Source organism: Myxocyprinus asiaticus, chromosome 20, assembly GCF_019703515.2.
Source record: "Myxocyprinus asiaticus isolate MX2 ecotype Aquarium Trade chromosome 20, UBuf_Myxa_2, whole genome shotgun sequence".
NCBI classification, from domain to species: domain Eukaryota; kingdom Metazoa; phylum Chordata; class Actinopteri; order Cypriniformes; family Catostomidae; genus Myxocyprinus; species Myxocyprinus asiaticus.
The window spans coordinates 6,415,717-6,436,691 of NC_059363.1; the positions used below are offsets into that span (position 1 = coordinate 6,415,717).

The following is a 20,975-nucleotide window of genomic DNA, read 5'->3' on the forward strand; positions in this document are numbered from 1 at the left end:
CCAACATTCTACAAATAAATAAATACAAATATTAATATTTTTATATTTATGTTAACATATATTTAATAAAAATACATGTTTAAAACCAAAAAATAAAAAAATAAAAATAATAATAATTGTATTTAATTTAAAGCATTTAATCGTATGAAGTCTAATCTTGAGTGTTAATCTATTTTTTAAAAAATATTTAGTTACAATTTTTTAGTTAGATTGTAAAATGTTTAGTTTATCTATTTATTGTAATAATCATATTAGATTTTATTTAGGACTTTTATTTCACGAAAGTGCCGATGTGAATCAGCCGGTATCTCCCCCGTTCTCCTTAGAGCATATGTCCTTCACATCCTGAGCTCTGTAAGCTGAGGTAGGAATTCAGCTTTTATGTTTTTGATTTGCCGTTCGTTTACTGTATTATATACTATGCATATAACCTTATTTAATATAAAACTTACCGGTTTTGGAAGAATTTTTTAAATTGGTTTATTCATCGTTTAAACGGTACATGTGAGATCATGCTAATGGCTAATCTAGCTACTCATCACTGATTGAACTGTGAGGTCTCTGGTAAAAAAAAAAAAAAAAAGTGTATTTATTTTGTTTAAACTGTACTGTAAAAAATATTCTATTTTAACAGTTGTGCTATTTAGAGTAAGATTCTGTTTTGTGTTTATAATATTTATCTCCTCCAGCACCGCATCTCACACTAACCATGGCAGCTCAGGTCACTGAATCAGACCAGATCAAACAGGTAACTGAAGACTTACAGACATGAAACACATTTACATCTAATGATAGCTATGAAATCACATTCAATAACAGTTCTATTGTTCATGTTTGTGTCTTGCAGTTCAAAGAATTCCTGGGCACCTACAACAAACTAACAGAAAACTGTTTCATGGACTGTGTTAAAGATTTCACTACAAGAGAAGTCAAACCAGAGGAGGTATGTTATGCACTTTATGTTGTGATGCCTCTCTAAAGAACTCTATATTATAATGCTGACATGTACCTGTTTGACTATGTTAATGTTCATTAATCTCTTTCCAGACCACGTGCTCTGAGAGCTGCTTACAGAAGTACCTGAAGATGACACAGAGGATCTCCATGCGCTTTCAGGAGTACCACATCCAGCAGAATGAAGCATTAGCTGCTAAAGCTGGCTTGTTGGCACAGCCCCGATAATCAAAAGCTGTTTGTATGAACTCCAAACCATTACACCACGCTCTCTCTATTCCAGTGTGGAGAAAGGGTCGCCAAACTGGACCGGTAAGGGAGAGGACACAGGTGACTCTGATCTCCATCGGCTCATTGGATAACTGGATTTTTGGGATTTTGTTTCCCTGCAGGACAGACATGATAGCTTTGTGCAAAAAACAAAAGATCTTGATTGTTTTTATTGTAGCATGATGCAAAATAAAATGTACCAGTCAACTGTATTATTAGAATTTAATGGTATTTTTAATAGTATTGTTAGCTGGGTAAATAAAAAAAGACACTCAAGTCATATGTCACCCCAAAATTAACAAATTAACAAATTAAGACTATTTTTAGGACCATTAAGATATTTACATTTTCATGACAATTAAGCACATCCCCATTTCAGTATTACTGTAGTGCCTTTAAAAATCTCACTCATTACTGTAATGTGAAAGAAAAACATGTTTTTAAAGAAATAGTTAACCCAAAACATTCTCTCATCATTTACTCACCCTCATGCCATCCGAGATGTGTATGAATTTATTTTTTCTGTGGAACACAAACTAAGATTTTTAGAAGAATATTTCAGCTCTGTTGGTCCATACAATACAAGTGAATGGTGACTAGGGTAGGGTTGCACCAGCTGTGCGTAAGTTGGGACGTAAAGTTCACACTAAGGTCTTAGTAACTACTAGTTGGTTTGTAACTAAGTCAGTGCTTAATTCAGTTGCACCACCGAATGTGTTGAAACTTGACACCGCACTCTGAAAACTGCATCATTAGATCGGTTTCATGCTGAAGAGCCGCTTAAAAGACAGTTTTTTTTTTTCTCTCTCGTAAATGTAAACAAGTGTAAATGCCAACTCCATATATGTCGAAAGGACTGAAGCTTGTCACGCAAAACATGAGCTCATTTATGTCATCAAATATCAGTCTGCTTATTTATTCCATCTGTTACTCCTGGTCGGAGGCTTCTGTAAATATTTAGTTTACACGTAGGGTTACGTCCTACCTAAGTTTAATTGTAAATGCTCAAATATTTAGTAGGGTGTAAATTGTGACTTAGTGCCCATTTATGCCACAACTAGGCTAAGTTGTAACGTACGTATAGCTGGTGCAACCGGCCCCTGAACTTTGAAGCTCCAAAAAGGGCAGCATAAAAGTAATCCATCTGACTCAACTTGTTGAATCCATGTCTTTAGAAGTGATATGAGTGTGGGTGAGAGTCCTTTTTTATCTAAGTCCTTTTTTTTACTATAAATCTCCACTTTCACTTTCTTTTGTTTTTTGGCAATTCAAATTCTTCATGCATCTACTGGGCAGAGAGGAGAATTTATAGTAAAAAAAAAAGGACCTACACCCATCATATCGCTTCAGAAGAAATGGATTTACCCACTGGATACTTTTATGCGGCCTTTATGTGCTTTTTTTAGCTTCAAAGTTTTGGTCACAATTCACTTGCATTGTATGGACCAACAGAGCTGAAATATTCTTCTAAAAATCTTTGTTCAGCAGAAGTAAGTCATACACATCTGGGATGGCATGAGGATGAGTGAACTATGAGAATTGTCATTTTTGGGTGAACTTTTCCTTTAAATTGTATTGATACATCATAGTAGTGAATGTGCTGCCTTTACACAATATGTCATTGCATCGTTCTCAATGTAAATGCCTAGGGAGCACAAGAACAGTCATATATGCTATAGGCATGTGATGGTATTCGATAATACAATAAACTTTTAGCCAAATTGTTTAGATTTTTCTGATCGCACAGTAGTTTTTATCAATCAATGAAAAAGATTCACAACACTGCGTGTGTATGCAGCATAAATGACACATGCACACAATGATGTAAACAAATCTAACATGTTCGCTTATCTGTGGGACAATCATCCTGTGCAATTCAGCGAGATGAAGGTAAGTTGTGAGAGTTCTGCTCGTTTTTCCAAACTGTTTTTGAAAACAAGAGACAACACTCCTAAGAGACAATTAAGATGACAAAGAAAGTGAACAGTTGTTGCCATTTGCAGAGAATGTGTAGCTTGTTTTCCAGTGGCCGAAGAGTAGTTCCAGTTGCGAATCAGTCTGGAGATTATTTTGGGGAAAAGTTTGAAGGAATAGTGGCGAATAAACGATAAACGTCATACTCAAAGATGGCAGCCACTGTAACGGGTGGAACTTTAATTTAAGCGGTCCGTTTAAATCATCAGGAGAGACTAATTGCATGCAAAAAATAATTTTGTTTCTAGGGCAAATGGTTCAAAATAAAAGCAAATTTTTGAACTGATGGTGGCACTATAGATTGTCCTAGAAATCCCAAGGTTGTAATGGGGTCTATTCATGACCAGAAATGACTCTTTATTCCTCCTGCAACATTTAATACCATAACCTTATGAATTTAAACCTTGCTTCAATTTAAGACCTTTAAGGCCATAATTTGCAACAGTGCAATTTAAGACTTGAGCCTTTTTTCAGACCAGCAGAAACCCATGTTAAATCTTTCAAACAAATTTTTTTTTCTGCAAAATCTATTTTTCTTTTTGGGTTGAAACGTAACCAGGACATGTTTTTGTGAGGTTCGCTAAGCTGTTAAAACTAATCAATACAAAGAAAGAAGAGGAACCTGAATATTTCAAAACTTTATTAGAAATGACAGAGCTCTTATTTTACATTAAGATACAATGGCTTTGCTCAGGAACCTAATGCCTTCATTTCTTCATCCAGGAATCTGTAAATAAACTGAAGTCACAGGAAAGCAAGTTTTTCCACAATTTCATCTCATCAGTGTATTCATTGATGCCTACAGCATAAAATGTTCAACATAGTCATGGGTTCATCACTCTAGACAGCTTGGTTTAGGTTGCTAAATGGTTGATTATATACAGTCAAAAGATGTGCTAATGCTTCTACCAACTTGACATAGAAAAGGAAAATTAATATACAAAGATGTACTGTTTAAAAAATAATATAAATCATTTTTACAGTTTTGTGTAAAATGTATTTTTCAAATACATGGTTTTGGAAGATCCATTTACAAAAGGAACAATCAGTAAGAAACCCCTGGGCTTACCATACTTGTCTCAACTGAATTATTCAATTGGTCAAGAACTAAGAAGAAAATCAAAATAAGAATAAATGTTTAAATTATAACAAAGAAAGTACCAGGAAATCTGAGAAAGAGTGGGGTAAACGAAGGTCGCCATTTCTGGTGTTCCATAAAGGTCATGGGAATACTCAAAATATTTTGGGCCCAAATGGAGAAACAAAACGGGGGAGGACACGTTTTACTGCACAGTAGTTACTCAATTGTGACGACACGCTCAAAACGACCCCACAAAATTCACCTGTTCCTTCTACCCCACCAACTGAAGCGAAAGTAGGAGGATTATGTGATTCTCATCTTGTAAAAAATACAAAAATGCTGTCCACGGACTGAATAAATATATTTAACAAGTTGCAAGATAATACCTTTATTTTACACAAAAATTTCAGCTCTAGAAATCTTTCATTAAATAACTTCACGGCTGTGATATATACTTTTTGAAATTTTCCATACTAAAATAAAAACTCTGCAGTTACATATAAAAAGACAAAATGCCACTTGCAAAGGAAATTAGTCCACTGAAAACAGGTTTCGTGTTCCACTGTAAACATTTTCTGTATGTTTCTTTTTTTTTCCTTTCCATTTTCCATTTTCTTAAAAAGACGACAAAAATAGGTTTTGCATAATTCTATGTGCTCGCACACTTAAAGTGGAAGACGGCGGCTTTCAGTAAACTACATTCCCTTTTGCAATCGACTTTGTCCTACTTTTCCAAAATAGGGCACTCTGCTGTAACACACGTACTTTGGCAGTTCTGATGGAGTAAGCGCACAATTGACCTTTCTTTGAATAACCATGTCCAGCTGGTTAAGTGACGATTACCTAGGGATCGTAGATGATGTTCTTACCATGTTCTGATAGAAGAACATACAATTGATTGACTACTGCATCAAAATTCAGTCCCTGCTGCACAGAAGCTGTAAGAGGAGGTTTCTGGGGAAAGAAGTGAAAAGTGCCATTGTTTTCTTTCTGGATGGATAAATCTTTAAGCTTTGATTTCATAGATTACATTCAACCCTCACGTAGAGTCCGTTCCCTGGTGCTGATAGTGGTAGCGACAGTGAGCGACAGGAGGCAGGATCAGTTTACAAAGTGCAGAAGGTGGGAGTGGCCATTAGGAACCGGAGGAGACATGGAGGCGGCGGGCAGTCGAGTGCTATTGGCTGCTTGCTCTGGCTCATCAGTATGCATGTCTCCACAGAGGCAGCGGGATGCTGAGAAGGCAGAGGTGGGGCGGGGCACAAGCGTGCCATCACCTGCACTCGACAGCCACAGTGTTCTGAGTAGGGGAAGCTGACGACGGACTCATGCCATTGTCGGACGAGCCAGATGATGTGGACGCAGTGGTGTGGGAAACTGTTGGGGGGGGGGGGGGAGAAAAAGGTCAGGTCAATTCACAATGATTTACTCATTTCTAACAGTAAGCAAATACAAGAAATTGAGAAAGCAAACCAGACTGCATTTGGCTCTGTTGTCATTAATATATCTTTAAAGACAGCTGTACATTGTGCATTTTTTTTCTTCTGTCCTTTACTATTGTTGCTTGTCACCTTGTACAAATATGACCCCAGTGACTTTTACATCTTGTGTAAAAGTCAAGGTAGTGTAGGCAATGGGACATCAACTGACTTTTATGTGAGACTGTACAATATGCTTCTTAGATAAGACTGTGGTCAGGAATAACAGCATTAACTGGGATTTTTATGTCATGTCTGTTCTGACATTCTCTTTTACACAGAAAATTGAAATGGTATCATACAAATCCAGCAAGCCTTTGCCTATGCTGGCAATGTTTTAAAAAAATAAATAAAATAAAAGGCAGGATTGAGGTAGATTTTGTCGATAGCAATAACTAAGGTGATGGAAAAGGCCGACAACTCAAATCGATTTGTAGAATGTAAAAAAAAATCTTAATCTTTCCTTACTGTAAAGTGTACAGCGATAGAAAAAACAGATTCTAAAAGACTCAAATGAAAAAATAAAGAAATAATCCCCGATACATTTTATTGTTCAACCAAAATTCCAATAATAACAACAAAAAAAAAATGGCTGCATATGGAGCATTTGGGACATTTAACCATAAGCAATCTCAAAACACTGGGGACTCTTATTTTGAAATGACAGTTTGGACTTGGCTCTTTTACAATGCTCTATAGTTAAAGAGGCTATCTGCCAAATTAGGTTTTTATAGCCAATATATTCACCAGATGATGGGTTTTTTTACAATATAGAAATATATATTTCAATATAATATGTTTTATTATTCACAATATTTGAAGTTGGAGACACAATGTATGTGCTGACGGGGGACATTTTGATATAGTCAGAATTTTCTTTGCATGCCATCGCTTTAATTTAGAATGCTTGATTATCTAATCACAATAACAAAATAGGGATGAATATTGTCAGTGGTTTTTAATTCACCTTTAGAGGCCGCTGTTATACTGTAGAATCCTCCAGCACCAGCCACACAGGAATGCGGAGGAATAAAAACAAAAAACTATTGGCAACTATCTGCATTGTTGTTTGCCAACAACGATAGTTCCAAAAAGCAACTATTAGCACCGATTAATCGGTAAAACAGATATATCGGTCTACCTTGAGCCTAGAGTCTGTTGTGATTGTACAAAACAGCTTATGGACTAAAGAAGAAATGGAAATCAATAAAAGCTGCACGTTATTGCTACAAAAGTTTTGCAATCGTACCTTCTCTCTCCTTCTTTTTTAACCTTTTCCGCCTCCTGTCGATGGATGCCACCTCTGACTTGAGTGACATGTAGTATTTCCTGATTTCCTGTAACTTCTCTTGCAAGAATGATACTCGCTCAGTACTTGACATGCTGTCCAGCTCAGCTGTGAAAACCAGAAGCAAGAACCAGTCAGAACAGCATAGAAAGTGTCCAAAAAATCATATAGAATTTTTTTTGTGTATATCGAATATTGAAATTGCATATCGAATTTCAGCTATTACCGCATGGATCCATTTTAGAGTGTACAAATATAATCTTGGCAAAGATAATGGAATTTTTCAACATTTCAGATGAGCAAATGGATACTTTTTTCATTCTGTATATAAATCAATATGCAAAATTATTACAAGAATTTTTTTACAATGTTGGCCCCCACTTGAAGGGATTTTATAAGAATAAAATGTATAGTTGGGGACACTGAATTTGACAAGCTTTTCAGTAAGTCTTACATCATATTTTGGACAGGTCACCTTTCAATTTTCATTGCATCTTTTTACCATACAATGAAAGTCAATGGTGACTGAAGCTATCATTCTGCCTAACATCTTTTGTGTACCATGGAAAAAAAAGAAAGTCATACAGGTTTGGAACAACATAAATGGGAGTAAATTACAATTTTTATTTTTGTGTGAACTGTCCCTTTAAATAAAACAGACAAAACATCAAAAGACTTGTACTATGGTTGAATTTCGTCAATAAGCCGCATACTGCTTCATAATACCCGTTAACTGGGGAGACTCGCAATCAAATGTCTGCTAAGTACAGATTATAACATATGCAGTTATTAGCATGAAGAACCCCAACCTAACTGTCAATGTAACTTTAAAAAAAATTGAGACTCACTGAGCTGGTAGGACCACTTATATGTGCGGGGGGAAGGGATGGACTGCTTCTCTTTGTGCTTGTCTTTCTCCAGGTCTTTACTGCTGGGAGAAACCATACCAGGTGATCGAGAAAGCTTCTGGCTCTTGGGTAGGCTGGAGTGCTTGACTGGGGTTAGCTTATTCGAGCTGTCCATGGCTGAGAGATCCTCACTGTCACTACTGTGACCTGGAGACATATACAGAGAGACAAAACAAATGATAAGTGGATGGGCTAGACATAACAAATGCAAAATATTCAACTCAATATTGAACTGTAAACCAAATATCATGAAGTAAATTTTCACATGTACAGAAGAAAATCTTAGTGGTATTAGCAGCTGTGCAAAACTCACCGCCACAATGCTAGATTGTTGTGAGTGGCTGCCAGGGCATTGTTATGCAAGATATTCTGAATGTTTTTAGTATTTTGCTGTGTGGTTGAGATTTTCTGACTGGTTACTTGGTGGTTACTTGCGGACTTAAGTCAAAAGAGCCCATACTCAAGTCTCTGATATTCTGGTCCTTAGATATGGTTTGGGTAAATACAAGTCTATTTACCTTCTTAAATACAAGTCTATGGGATTTTTTTGTTTGAGTTATTTGAACAAACTCCTAATCCCAAGTATGAACAATAGTAGTCATCTTAGCTGTAATTATAAATAGTAATCTATAAGAATAAAAGATACTCTTTCAAAATTGAACGTGAGAATTGGAGCATAGGTTAATCAGACAGCCAAGAGAAGTGTGACATCACATGACATCAGTCAAGTTAGCGAAACCATTCTCTGGTATCATCATCTTTGACCCCTTTCTTGTAAAAGAAATCTTTAATTTTCACACATATACATATATATATATATATATATATATATATACACACACACACACACACACACACACAAATGGGGAATCCTTGACAATAGCTTTTAGACAGGTTGATAACTTTTTGGCAGAACACTTACCTGCTCCATTCTTCTCTGTTTTAGAAACAGCACTTGAACGTTTCTGGCTACGTTTTTGCTTCTTGGCTGAGGAGCCTGTAGTGCAGTCCAATAACCTTTTCTGACCTGAAAATTAAGATTGGTAATAAAACAGATGAGAATACTTGCAGAACGAGGATGATTAAGTCATCAATACAACAATTCAGAAACTGGAATTGACTGACCTCTGTCCTTTCCGTCTCGCTCCTGCAACGAAATGCTGGAGTTGCTAGAACTGGCACTAGCATCAAAGCTATGTGTCGATTCGTTCTCCCCAAGACCCTCTTGTGATTCGGCTACGCTGTCCACCTCAATGGTGGCATCGCTTTCACTCTTAGTGCTGTGGGATTCGTCCGGGCTGGGTGCAGAAGAAGGGGAAAAGAGACGTGGAGGTTCTACCAAAGCCAGAACATGAGGAAGGTGATCAGAAGGCTCCAGAGTCTGAGCATTCTGTTCCTTCATCATCATCAGTAATTCTTCACCAGATGGCTTGTCCTTCTCCTCCGGATCATCGAGGTCCACTTCATGACAGACCAGTGCTTCTGGACCAATTTGAGGCATCATTTCCTCATTTGTGACCCTTGTAGAATCCTCCAGCACGGTGCACAGAGGTTCCACCCTGATCTGCACCTCTCTGGTGAGAGCAGGCATCTCAGACTTCATCTCAAGATCTTTACTGGGAGATGATAATGTTGGAGTAGGATGCTCTTCTGGTTTCTGTGCTGGCTCAGGGCTCCTAACCACCTCAGATTTCTTCTCCAGTGGCGGCGTTTTCATTGGAGATGGCACTTTATGGTCTTCCTTTCTGTCTGAGCGAACCTTCTTCTCTGGCGTTCGCTGTTCAGTGGCTTTGCGTTTAACGGCGCTGCTTCGTTCCGGAAGAATGATGTCCTCTGTAGCAGAGTCTGTGTCTGAACCGGCTGTGTCCTCAACTATTCTCTCTATAGGACTGCTATGCGGTGCTTCCTGTGGTTTCTTCACAGGCCGTGGAGGTGTGGAGGGTTCCTCGGTCTCAGTGTGATTAGCAGTGGAAGGTGTTTGTGTAGGAGTTTCTGACCCTGGATCTCTTAGACGAGGCTTCTTTGCTCTTGATTTTGGAGATCCGTCATCAGACTCAGGAAACAGGGATGTGTCTTCCTCAGGTTTATAACAGTTCTGGAAGTTGGGCATCTCTTGAGGGCTATTGGGATATTGGGGCTCAGGCTGTGCAGGTTCTGGAATTGTGCTCTCCTCTTGGAGCTCCTCTTCTGCCTCTTGATTTGCTGTTGGGGTTGGATCGGTGTTCTCGGTCCACTCTGGCTTCTTCTCCGGAGAGTCCTCACATTCGCTATCATCTGAGGAGTTCCCGGAATCTGAGAATGAGAATAATGAAATGATACATTTTCACCATGAATTAGGGCTGGGCGATGTTTTCAAATTTATGTTTTGACACTTTTTTTTTTTTTTTTAATCGAGGAATCAGGGTTTTGCATAAAAATATTAGCAAATGCCATAGATAGCCATGTTGTCAATCCATCAAAGGCTGAATAAGGTAGAGGGAAAAAATGTTTTAATAGCGGTTGGCTGGATCCCACCTCCAATCTGATTAACTGCACATGTGTGCTCCAAATGAATGTAACATAGGTTAATAACATGGAGACTTGTGTAAAATCCGATGTTGTGCCAAATGCTATTGTACAGTGTGACTGTAGCTCAACCTTATCCAGCATGTATGAATACACCGGCTTAATCAGACCATAGCTGGCCTCGGGGTTGTGGGGATGTTGATGAACATAATGGTCTTCTTTCTTTTATTTTTTTTTTAAATACCTAAAATAAAATGTTAGTTACAGATCGTTTCATATCAAATAATTTGGATAGGCTACAAATGGGAGAATCAAACATCCACCAATCCTTTTACCATGACGATTCAGATAGACATCTAATTAATGCTTTGACCTGTGACGTGTTTTCTGGTAAACAAATTTTTTTTACTCCCCAATTTGGAATGCCCGATTCCCAATGCGCTCCAAGTCCTCGTGGTGGCGTAGTGACTCGCCTCAATCCGGGTGGCAGAGGATGAATCTCTTGCCTCCGTGTCTGAGACCGTCAATCCGCGCATCTTATCACGTGGCTTGTTGAGTGCGTTACTGTGGAGACAGCGCGTGTGGAGGCTTCACGCTATTCTCCGCGGCATCCACGCACAACTCTCCGCGCCCTACCGAGAGCGAGAACCACATTATAGCGACCACGAGGAGATTAACCCAACGTGACTCTACCCAACCTAGCAACCAGGCCAATTGGTTGCTTAGGAAGCCAGACTGGAGTCACTCAGCATGCCTTGGATTCAAACAATTTGGATGTTATTTGGATTCTGCTTGTAATAATTTCATACTGCTACGTTGCTCAGCGTGTACCCCAAACACCAAGGCGTGTATGTTTATCCACACAAATGTTTCTAGATATTGATTTCAAGATAACCTTCTAGATAGACTTGGTTTAGATAAAAATTAATACCAACATTGGCTAAAAAAGTATTAAGCAGTTTCCTAATTTTATACTATTATTCTGACCATGTGGGCTAGTTTTAACAAAATTAGATTTTTATTTATTTTACATTTACTTGCTAAATCGACATGAATCTTCCTTGAGTAAAAAAAAAAAAAAAGAAATCCATATTAACAGACAGACATACTCTAGCACTGGGAACTTCAATTCATTCTGGCAAATTGGCTTATTTGCTAAAAAAAGAATCACAGATGAATTTGCATAACCACTCAAACGTGCTCTTAGAAGTCCCTATGCAACAGTTTTTTGTTTTTTTGGAGGAAGGGGGGTGGGGGGGGGGGTTAAATGGCATGCCAGCCTTTGTGGCTTTTATCATGGTGAAATCCAAGATAAAATGTTAGGTAGATCAATTATAGGTAAAGAACAACTAAAAACCAATATAAGAGCTATTCTATCCTTTTTTTGGGTTCATTTTTGTAGAAAAATACATTTTGTGTTCAATACTACTGCTTATAACGGTTTATTTGTGTTGTGTATTATGGTTACAATATGTTACCCACCCAGTGTTTACCAACACTTTGCAAATCAGTTTAACGGAACCATTAAAAATAACTGGTTCAAAAGAATGATTTGTCTGTGTTTCAGACATCACTTCCATGGCATTTAAAAATCCAATAAACATGCAAGTTAAAACATATATTTACAGCTAAAAGCGATGATAGTTGGACATACCATTAGACCCTCTGTCAGAATCATACATTCCAGAAGTTCGTCTTGTGCGTCGGCGAGGTGTACCTGCCCAGACATATTCGACAGTAAGAAACACAAAACCAACCAAAGTCATTCAAGTAATATTACAATTCATTAAACATTTGACATGGACTGCCTTACCATCTCCGTTTGGCAAGACAGAGGCATCACTGGGCTGTGAGTTTTTGCTGCTGGATCGGCCCTCACTGCTGGGGGTTTTGGACACACTGCGGGAAGTGCCAGGAGGGGTGGACTTGAGTGGCGGACGGCCTCTCCTTATCCCCATTTTGGCCTGTTTATCCTCCTCTTTCTCCTTCTCTCCATCCTCTTTATTCTATGATAAAGCAGAATGATTTTTCTTTAAGTTTTATAAAAAGTTCTGTTGGTTTGGGGGTTTTTTATAGACTGTCACTCACCTTCACTTTTTTCTTTTGTTTTCTCTTTGTTCCACCCTTATCGACAGGCCATATTATTCTATCGGCTTTCACCCACTCATCATATCTGTTAGAAACAAAATGCATTTAATAACAGTTAGCATATGCATGGTGTAGCATTCAGTAAATAATAAATTCAAACTTCATGAAAGATTTTGTTTCTTTTAAAAATGTATTACCTGTTGGGCAAAACAAGACATACAAATGTAAAATATTCACAACTTCAGACATGATGTCTTAAGAGACGACTAAATAAAGGACTTTTTTTACATTACAATAAGGTGGAGAGAAGTGATCTTAAGCTAGCTCACCATTGTAAAGTCAAAAGATTTATAAACTGCAATATAATGTAAATATGCTGCAAGATCACTACAACAAAGCTGAACATGTGAGAAATGAAGTAGAGGTTAATCAGACAGCCAAGAGAAGTGTAACATCACATGACATCAGTCAAGTTAGCGAAACCATTCTCTGGTATCATCATTTTTGACCACTCATTTTAAAAACCAGCACTTGAAAACAATATTTTTTAACAACAAATAACCCAATCTATCAGGCCAACAAATGTGTCATGCATCCACATCAACAACTCACCTCACGTTCCAGCCGTAGTAATGAACCAGGTAGAGAACCTCTCCATCATCGGTCTCTGTGTTCTTGATGTTAGCTTCATAGATTTTCTGCGTCTTTCCCTTGCCGTATTTCACCTTGACTTTAGTGCCTGCCATAGAGTGCTCAGAGTCTTCACAGCCATCATCCTCCTCCCTTTCATCTCTTTCAAATGCAAATGTAAATTTGTGAATGGGTTTTGAACCAAATTTATACAGTAAATGTACATAAGAGTGCAGTGTCAGAAATGTCATCATGAAAAAGCTCTTTCCTCACTCTCTGAAATAAGAGTTTGATGCATTATGTAGACATATTCTAACATTCACAATGCAAAGCTCCCTCTTAAGGCAGATCATTTAAGGATCATTTAGTGTTATCACATCCGTTACTTTGAAACTCCAATATGGCATTAAAGCAGCATAAAGGCACCATTAAAATAGTCCATATGACTTGTGTATTATCTTAAGTCTATTGAAGCAATTCTTTGTGTAGATCACAAAGGATGCATTTAAAAGTAAATGCATTGTCTGCATGCACAGCATGCTTCAGTAATTGAGCACTGCTCTTTTGTTGATAACACGTAGAAAAGCCAGAGGGTTTTAAAGTCAAGAAATTATGACTGAAATGTTATTGTATAATATAAATATAGTATTATCAATAATAATAAATTGCAAATTACGATATTTAAATTGACTGAGTAATATGATATCCTATCATAACTAAAGTGAACACAAGAGATTCACAGAACAAACATTTCTACATTCCATGTCCAAATACAACGTGTAAAAAACGTTAATGTTCACTGAACATTTTCACTGGAATTACAGTTCATTTTGCTGCTGCATTATTCAATAGAGTAATTAAAGCATAATGTTGATTACCACAAAAATGAATTTAGACTCATCTCTCCTTTTCTTTAAAGAGCAAAAATCAGGGTTAAAGTGAGGCACTTACAATGGAAGTGAATGTGGGCCAATTTTTGAATGTTAAAATACTCAGTTTTAAAAGTATAGCTACAAGATGTAAACAATATGCGTTAACATTTTAATGTGATAAAATCACTTACTAACCATTTCTCTGCTGTTATATGCAATTTTACAACTTTGTTGCCATGACGACATAATGCTGTAAACCCTAAAATGACTATTAAAACAATTTAATACACATTTTTAAACAGAATAATTAATATAAGTGCTTTCATAAAGTTAAGTTTCATTTTTCCACTTTTAAACCCTCTAAAAATTGGCCACATTCACTTCCATTGTGCCTCTCTAACCTTAATTGTTTTCTTTTTTGTGGTAATCAACATTATACCACAAATGCCGTCGACTGAGCTAAACTTGTTTTGAACCTGATGTATTCCTTTAGGTTTTGTTAATAGGCTACAATTTTTTTTCTGTAATTCTTTTCTGTCTACTCTTATTTCATAATGAAATGTTTAGTTACTGAAAAATTTGTTTCGGTGCATCCCTAAAAATATAATTCAGAATTTGTTCAATTATTCCAAACAAATTCCAATTTAAAATGATAATTTTAGTGTGTCCAAAATTTTCGGTTTCACCCAATAATTTATTTAGGTGCATCACTAGTTACAACCATGAACCCACATTTACAAAATAACATGAATGCAGTACTCAACAAACTGGCTTAGCCAGAAGAATGACAGTGAGAACTACACCATTAGGTGGTTGGCCAATCATAAGTCAATGACATATAGAAGTCTTAAAGGTACAGCAGCAAAAACAGGCTGGTTCATTTTAAGGGTCAGAGAGAGGGTGGAAAATGTCCATTTAAAACTAAACTATGACTTTTTGGTGCAAGAAAACATGACATAACTGGACTTTCAAACCATCAAATTGTAGGAGAGCATTTTGCTTTGAAAAAAAAAGTTTAAGCTCTTTGACTGAAACTACAAATAAATTAACGTTTGTGTCTTAAAAATGCAGAGATTAATCAGATAGCCAAGAGAAAAGTGTAATCACATGATATCAGTCACATAAGCGAAACCATTCTCTGGTATCATCATTTTTGACTCTGCTGGAATAACCAAAGAAAATAAACACATTTAACAATGCAACTGGTTAAAGGGATAGTTCACCCAAAAATGAAAATCCTGTCATTTACTCATCCTTATGTTGTTCCAAACCCACATGACTTTCTCTATTCCATGGAAAGAAGACATTGTGCAGTATGTTAGTTTAAGACACCAATGGCACTTTTCCACTGCACGTTACAGTTCGACTCGATTCTGCTTGCTTTACTTTTCTGAGCTTGCTTTTCCACTGCAGTTTAGTGCCGTCTCAATGTGGGTGGGATTATAGGCTGATCGTCATAGTTGCGCCGCCTCTACTGCCGTGACATCATCTTAAACGCGACACAAACATTACTGACCATAAACAATAACACGACCACTAGCTGTTAGCTACTAGCTCATTGTGCTGCATAAAGCAGTTGTTGCATGGTAATTTTACACATGTGTAACAGTTAAATTGGCCTGGTTGTATTAGAAGCAAGCTTTCCAGTAGCTGGTCAACTAAATAAAGTGAAGCTTTCAAGCAGAATATAGAGTTAATGTAACAAAACATACCATCCTCCATCGTGGACTCCAACAATGGCGAGTCCAGGGCACTCTCCCTCCTATTGCTCGCCGGCCTATTGCCATAGATAGCGTCCATTTGGTCGAACCACTTCCACTTTCTTCTGTTTGAACCACTCCGGCTGTTGTGGTCCTTGATGGTTCTGTAGTCACTGTTGGTAGGTCCGGTGGTAGCCGTGTGCGGCCAACAGCTGAGACACTTCCTGAAAGACTTTTTCGTTTTGCGTCATTTCATTCTTCGCTAACGAGAGGAACGTCTGCACCTAGTTTATTGACCACGGTGTGGTTTTGCGCACAGCCATTTCTTTTTACAATTCGAAAGTCGCGTGAACAAATGATATTGCTGTCGCTGTTGCTAACTTTAAAACTAGCGGGTTGATGTCCCGTGTCGCAAATCCAGTGACGATTCTCTCTGACTAATCAGTGATCTGCAGGGTTTTGACGTCACATTTAGTATCGGCTCTACTCTCTTGGAACCTCAACCGAGGTGGTACTAAAAAAAAAAAAAAGTATGAGGTACCAGGTACTATCCACAGTGGAAAACCCCCAAAAAGCGAGCAGAGTCAAGTCAAGCTGTACTGTGCAGTGGAAAAGCCCCACAAGACACCTTTCATTAAATTGTTTTTCCTCCATACAATAAAATTGAGTGATGACTAGTGGTGCACCGATCAGGAAATTTGAGGCTGATACTGATTTTTTAAAAAGTGCCCTTTGCCACAATTTTGCAAGTTATATTGTGCAGTTATATATTTATGCCCCACACAGTAAAATCACAGTAACACTTCACAAAAAGATTCCATTTGTTAACATTATTTAACAACAGAACTTAAATGTTAGTTACAACATATACTATTACACATTTAAAATCAAAAGTTGTATTAATGCACTATGAACTAACAATAAACAATTGTAATTTTATTAACTAACATAATAAAGGTTGTAAAAAATATATTGTTCATTGTTTGTTCATGATACCTAATGCATTAACTAATGTTAACGAATGGAACCTTTTTATAAAAGTTACCAAAATTACATTAAAATTACATTAATTGTGAATTACTAACATTTTTTTGTTTTGAAACGGTCATTAATAGTTCTGTTGTCAATATCAAAAGGTCATTAGCCTAGTTTCCATCCACTTTTCGACAGTGAAAATGCGTAAAACAAATTTTACGAAATTTGCCGTCTTCTGCCTGTTTCCATTCAAATGGCCTTTTATCGATAAAAATGGTGTGCATGATGACGTCATGCCTAAAAAAAGCGAATTGTCATGGCCCTGTTCAAGCTGGGAACCTGCACCAAGTTGTGGGGGAAACTTTCGGTCTTAGTATAAGGACCATCCATCGATGTGTATATGCTGTGTGCACAGCTATTACAAAACATTTTATGCGGTGTAATATCAGGGATACATATGATACATTCCTGATATTCAATAGACTATTTTGAACAATCATCTAATCTAAAGCATTGCCATCACAACTGCATTATGTCCCACATATTTGTCCAGCAACTTTTAAAGACCAACTGAACTTGATTGTCATCTACTTGATGGGGCAGTGGCGGCTAAGTGGTTAAGAATCAGAAGGTCGGGGGTTCAAGCCCCAGCCAAGATGCCACTGTTGGGCCCTTGAGCAAGGCCCTTGACCCTATTTGCTCCAGGGGCACTGTATCATGGCTGACCCTGCACTCTGACCCCAGCTTAGCTGGGATATGTGAAAAAAAGAATTTCACTGTATGTGTGCAAATGTACAATGTGTGATAAATAAATACAATTATTATTATAATGCAATTTACATTTTCTGAAGAAGCTCAGCAAATGCAATCCGAGGTACAGAGGGTTAGATTTAAACGTTCATTTTCTGAAAGTGAACTCAGCATTGGACAAATAGCTCTGATAGTTTATAGTCTTGAAAAAAGTGTAGAACATTCTGAGAATGTCATTCAGCCGACATTTATCGTTTACAGAACAGGGTATGACAAATTTAGAAAGGCATACATAGGTCTAAAAATATTATTTTTTTCGTTTGGTAATTTATTTAATTTATTACAGGGAATTTTGCAGGCATTTTTTTCAAAAGTATTAACAATAATTTTATAGAACTGGGCTGTTAGTGTTCCAAAAAAGCACACTGAAGCTTTTCTCCTAGTATTGTGTATTTATTTTTAATTTAAAAAAAAAAACTTTGTTCACAGAAATTAAATGTTTTTTGTATTGTGGGCTAATTCCGTGACTGCTGTCTATTATTTTGAATGGTGTGAAAAAGCAATTTTAAACTTTAGATGGCTACCCGCGATTAAATTAATCGCAAACAGTGGCCATTCATTTGTTTTCCGTGCACTTGTTGATGTGCATGATATGAGATATTTGTGTTGGCACTCCTGGAAGTGTCATGTTTGCAGCATCAGATTTACATGCCATTAAGATCAATCCATAATCACGTACAATAAATTGGCTTTCAAGGATGAATACCGTCGTCATGATTAACAGGCTAACAACTGGGGTAAATTCTGTCATGTGACACTACATTTTTGCATTAATGCCAATTTTCTCGACAAAAAGTGTTTCCAAACCAGATTTGTGACATTTGAAGTATCAACATGTTTATGCACTAGAGTTAAACATAAAAATATTATGTTGACACTTGTGAAATTTGAGCGATTATTTGCATTTCCATCAGCTTAATTTTGATGCGCTAAAACTTTTTTCGCAAAAAATCCTTGGATGGAAACGTAGTTATTGTGACATACTGGTAAGCAGTAAAAACCATGAAAGCATCACACACACAGTAGAGATATGTTCAAAATTAAGAAAAATATATCCATTACAAGTTCTAAAACTGCTCTAGTGAGAAATCATTAATATCTGATGATTTGTTTACTGATTTGCTGTAACACAAATCACTAATTATTGCCATTATGGTTAAAATTTAATTGCTGTGATTAGTGGTAATGTGACCAACATTAATCTAATTTAAATTGGGATCCTCACAGAATATCACTGAGATGAGTGACTGATGTGATATGGAGAGCACGCATGTTTGATTGACACGAGAGCAGGCATATTGAAGGGAGTGAAGCTGAAAGTGCTCATTATCACTCAAACAGTCTCTACACAACATCTGATTGTCACGACTCACGTTACATCATGTATACTCAGATTTGTATATGCATGTTTATTTGTTGTTTAATTCGTTTTTATACCCGTTTGCAGTCTCTTTATCCTCTCCGTGCTCACAGTGCAGCGAGTCAAAATTCCTACCATAATGACTTAATATTCATACACGTGTAATTGTTACACATTTTTAAAAACAAACCGGCATATTCATCTGAATTACAGCATGTCTGAAGTTTAAATTCATGAATACTTAGAATTGGCAACAATTCAGCCTCCAGAGGCCATTCTGTCATGCATCAAGGGCTGAGAAAGCACTCATTCATTAGAGGAGCAGTGAATGTGTATCATATTTGGGTAAACTATCCCTTTGAGCACAGTGGATTCTGATGTACCTGTCCCTGAGCCTGGGTCTTTCTCCATCTTCCTCTTCATTTTCATCATCCTCCGGCTCTTCATCATCATCAGACTCCTCAAGGTGACGGCTGTAGCGTTTCCAGGAATTTTCTCCATCGGCTTTCTCCTTCAGCTCCTCTCCACTGCACTCTCCTGCTCCATGTGCCTCCTCTTTTTTCTTCTCCTCCTTTGAATCCCTTCCCTCTACTTTCACAGGGGTCAATGTGCACCGCCGCCGGCCCTGAGAAGTCATAAACAGATGCGTTAACCAACTTCTGATGTAAACAAAAAAAATAAATCAGTTGACTGCTTACCTAAATAAAATGGTCTCTGAATGCAAAAGAGAAGCTTTCTTTTCAAAAGCAAATCAAAGACTAAAATCTTTGTCACTCTAAATTACCATATCCAACAGTGTATAAGTTATTTCTAAACCTGAACTGTCTGTAACAGCTTAGTGAATGACGGCTGTTCTTAAAAACCTAGTGAGATACCGATAGACAGCATTTCTGGGTATTACACAACACGTATATTCAAACATTTGATTCAGCTGTAACAGCTGCAGCAATGATTCTGGAAAAAAAAACAAATATTTGCATGATTTGACCAAACTACTAAATTCTTAAAGTAGAAAATCTAGATAAAAATAATAATAATAATAATAATAATAAAAAGACAAAGAAAATTTAAAAAGCTGGTAACCGATTTCCAGGTTGCATTTACAGTCTCCGCTTAAAAGGAACTTTTTCCTAGAAATCTACAAGACAGACATGCCCTTTATAAAATTGAACTGAAAGATGTGGATCAGACAGCCAAGAGAAGTTTATCATCACATGACATCAGGTCATGAAAGCGAAACCATTCTCTGGTATCATCATGTGCGTTTCCTCCCAACTGACTGGAGGACATAAATAAAGCCATTTTGAATGTAAGAGCTATTCTTCTATGGCTGGCAGGTCATCAAGCATTAAAATCCCACATCCTGAGTGTAACCCAACAGACACTAACCCTGGGTGAGCAGATATCTTTTTGTCCCTTTTCACTCTCAGCATCTGACTCATCTCCATCTGCCAGAGGTTTGTCCTCGCTGGGTCCAGGCTCTGCTTTGACCTGCTGCATCACTTCCTCTGTCTCCTCATCCTCTTTTTTCTCAGTCTTAATACTGTTCACCTCCGGCTGGCCATCTGGCCGTGGCTCGTTGTGGTGCACCGTCCTGAACTGGATCTGAGCTGAGCGGCAGTACTCTTCAAATCCATACAGGTACCTGACAAAGAGATCACAATATTAGCCATGTTACAGTTTTCCTTGTTTTCTAACACAGCAGCTCTTCATTAAATACATCATGAAACCAAAAACTTTGTTAAAACTTCATCTAGTGGCATTGTGTACACTTCATCGGTGCACATTACAGAAAAAAAATAAATTTTCATAAACTTTCATCAAAATGTAATAACTTCATGTGTCTCTGAAACACATTTTTGCTGATGTAAACAAGGCAATAGGGTGGGGGAAATATTAACCAATAATATCACAGCATGCAGGATTCACAAACATTTTGACCAATGATTTTTCATGCATTTTCTAGAGACAGCCATTGCATGAAAAGAAGAGAAAGTCCATGTTGAAAATTTCTAATCAATTTTTGGAGTTTGTTAATTTCATTACCAGGCATGGAAATACATTTTTAAATGCCATGATACT

At 37.3% G+C, this 20,975-nt stretch overlaps 2 protein-coding genes and 4 non-coding genes across 10 annotated transcripts in view; 1 reads left to right on the plus strand and 5 right to left on the minus strand.

Annotated features, from left to right (window-relative positions):
- Positions 1-266: 266 nt before the first annotated feature.
- Positions 267-2,560, plus strand: timm9 (translocase of inner mitochondrial membrane 9 homolog). Its single transcript, XM_051647059.1, has 4 exons — positions 267-364; positions 690-748; positions 848-943; positions 1,048-2,560. Exons 2-4 carry the CDS (start codon positions 710-712, stop codon positions 1,180-1,182), a joined length of 270 nt encoding a protein of 89 aa, XP_051503019.1. The 5' UTR covers positions 267-364; positions 690-709; the 3' UTR covers positions 1,183-2,560.
- Positions 2,561-3,823: 1,263 nt separating this feature from the next.
- The window catches only part of arid4a (AT rich interactive domain 4A (RBP1-like)), a 31,940-nt gene continuing 14,788 nt past the window's right edge, over positions 3,824-20,975 (minus strand). For 4 of the 5 annotated variants that reach the window (XM_051647040.1, XM_051647037.1, XM_051647039.1 and 1 more), the window contains 11 exons: positions 20,283-20,538; positions 19,277-19,518; positions 13,159-13,338; positions 12,547-12,631; positions 12,272-12,464; positions 12,113-12,175; positions 9,079-10,245; positions 8,876-8,980; positions 7,894-8,100; positions 7,007-7,153; positions 3,824-5,656 (listed from right to left, as the gene is read on the minus strand). In XM_051647040.1, coding sequence (XP_051503000.1) covers positions 5,553-5,656; positions 7,007-7,153; positions 7,894-8,100; positions 8,876-8,980; positions 9,079-10,245; positions 12,113-12,175; positions 12,272-12,464; positions 12,547-12,631; positions 13,159-13,338; positions 19,277-19,518; positions 20,283-20,538 — 2,749 coding nt within the window. In that variant the 3' untranslated portion in view covers positions 3,824-5,552. The remainder of the gene's footprint in view (positions 5,657-7,006; positions 7,154-7,893; positions 8,101-8,875; positions 8,981-9,078; positions 10,246-12,112; positions 12,176-12,271; positions 12,465-12,546; positions 12,632-13,158; positions 13,339-19,276; positions 19,519-20,282; positions 20,539-20,975) is intronic. The other variant, XR_007892284.1, reaches the window with a different exon arrangement.
- On the minus strand, positions 8,635-8,716 carry LOC127411609 (small nucleolar RNA SNORD53/SNORD92). Its single transcript, XR_007892321.1, has one exon. It is a non-coding gene; the product is annotated as a small nucleolar RNA SNORD53/SNORD92 (small nucleolar RNA).
- Positions 12,972-13,053, minus strand: LOC127411610 (small nucleolar RNA SNORD53/SNORD92). The gene has a single exon (XR_007892322.1). It is a non-coding gene; the product is annotated as a small nucleolar RNA SNORD53/SNORD92 (small nucleolar RNA).
- LOC127411601 (small nucleolar RNA SNORD53/SNORD92) lies at positions 15,123-15,204 on the minus strand. The gene has a single exon (XR_007892313.1). It is a non-coding gene; the product is annotated as a small nucleolar RNA SNORD53/SNORD92 (small nucleolar RNA).
- LOC127411602 (small nucleolar RNA SNORD53/SNORD92) lies at positions 20,075-20,157 on the minus strand. The gene has a single exon (XR_007892314.1). It is a non-coding gene; the product is annotated as a small nucleolar RNA SNORD53/SNORD92 (small nucleolar RNA).

Coding starts and splice junctions, on each gene's coding strand:
- timm9 (XM_051647059.1), top strand. CDS start 710: ATGGCAGCTCAGGTCACTGAATCAGACCAGATCAAACAG. Junction 749..847: donor AATCAGACCAGATCAAACAG/GTAACTGAAGAC, acceptor TGTGTCTTGCAG/TTCAAAGAATTCCTGGGCAC. Junction 944..1,047: donor GAGAAGTCAAACCAGAGGAG/GTATGTTATGCA, acceptor ATCTCTTTCCAG/ACCACGTGCTCTGAGAGCTG.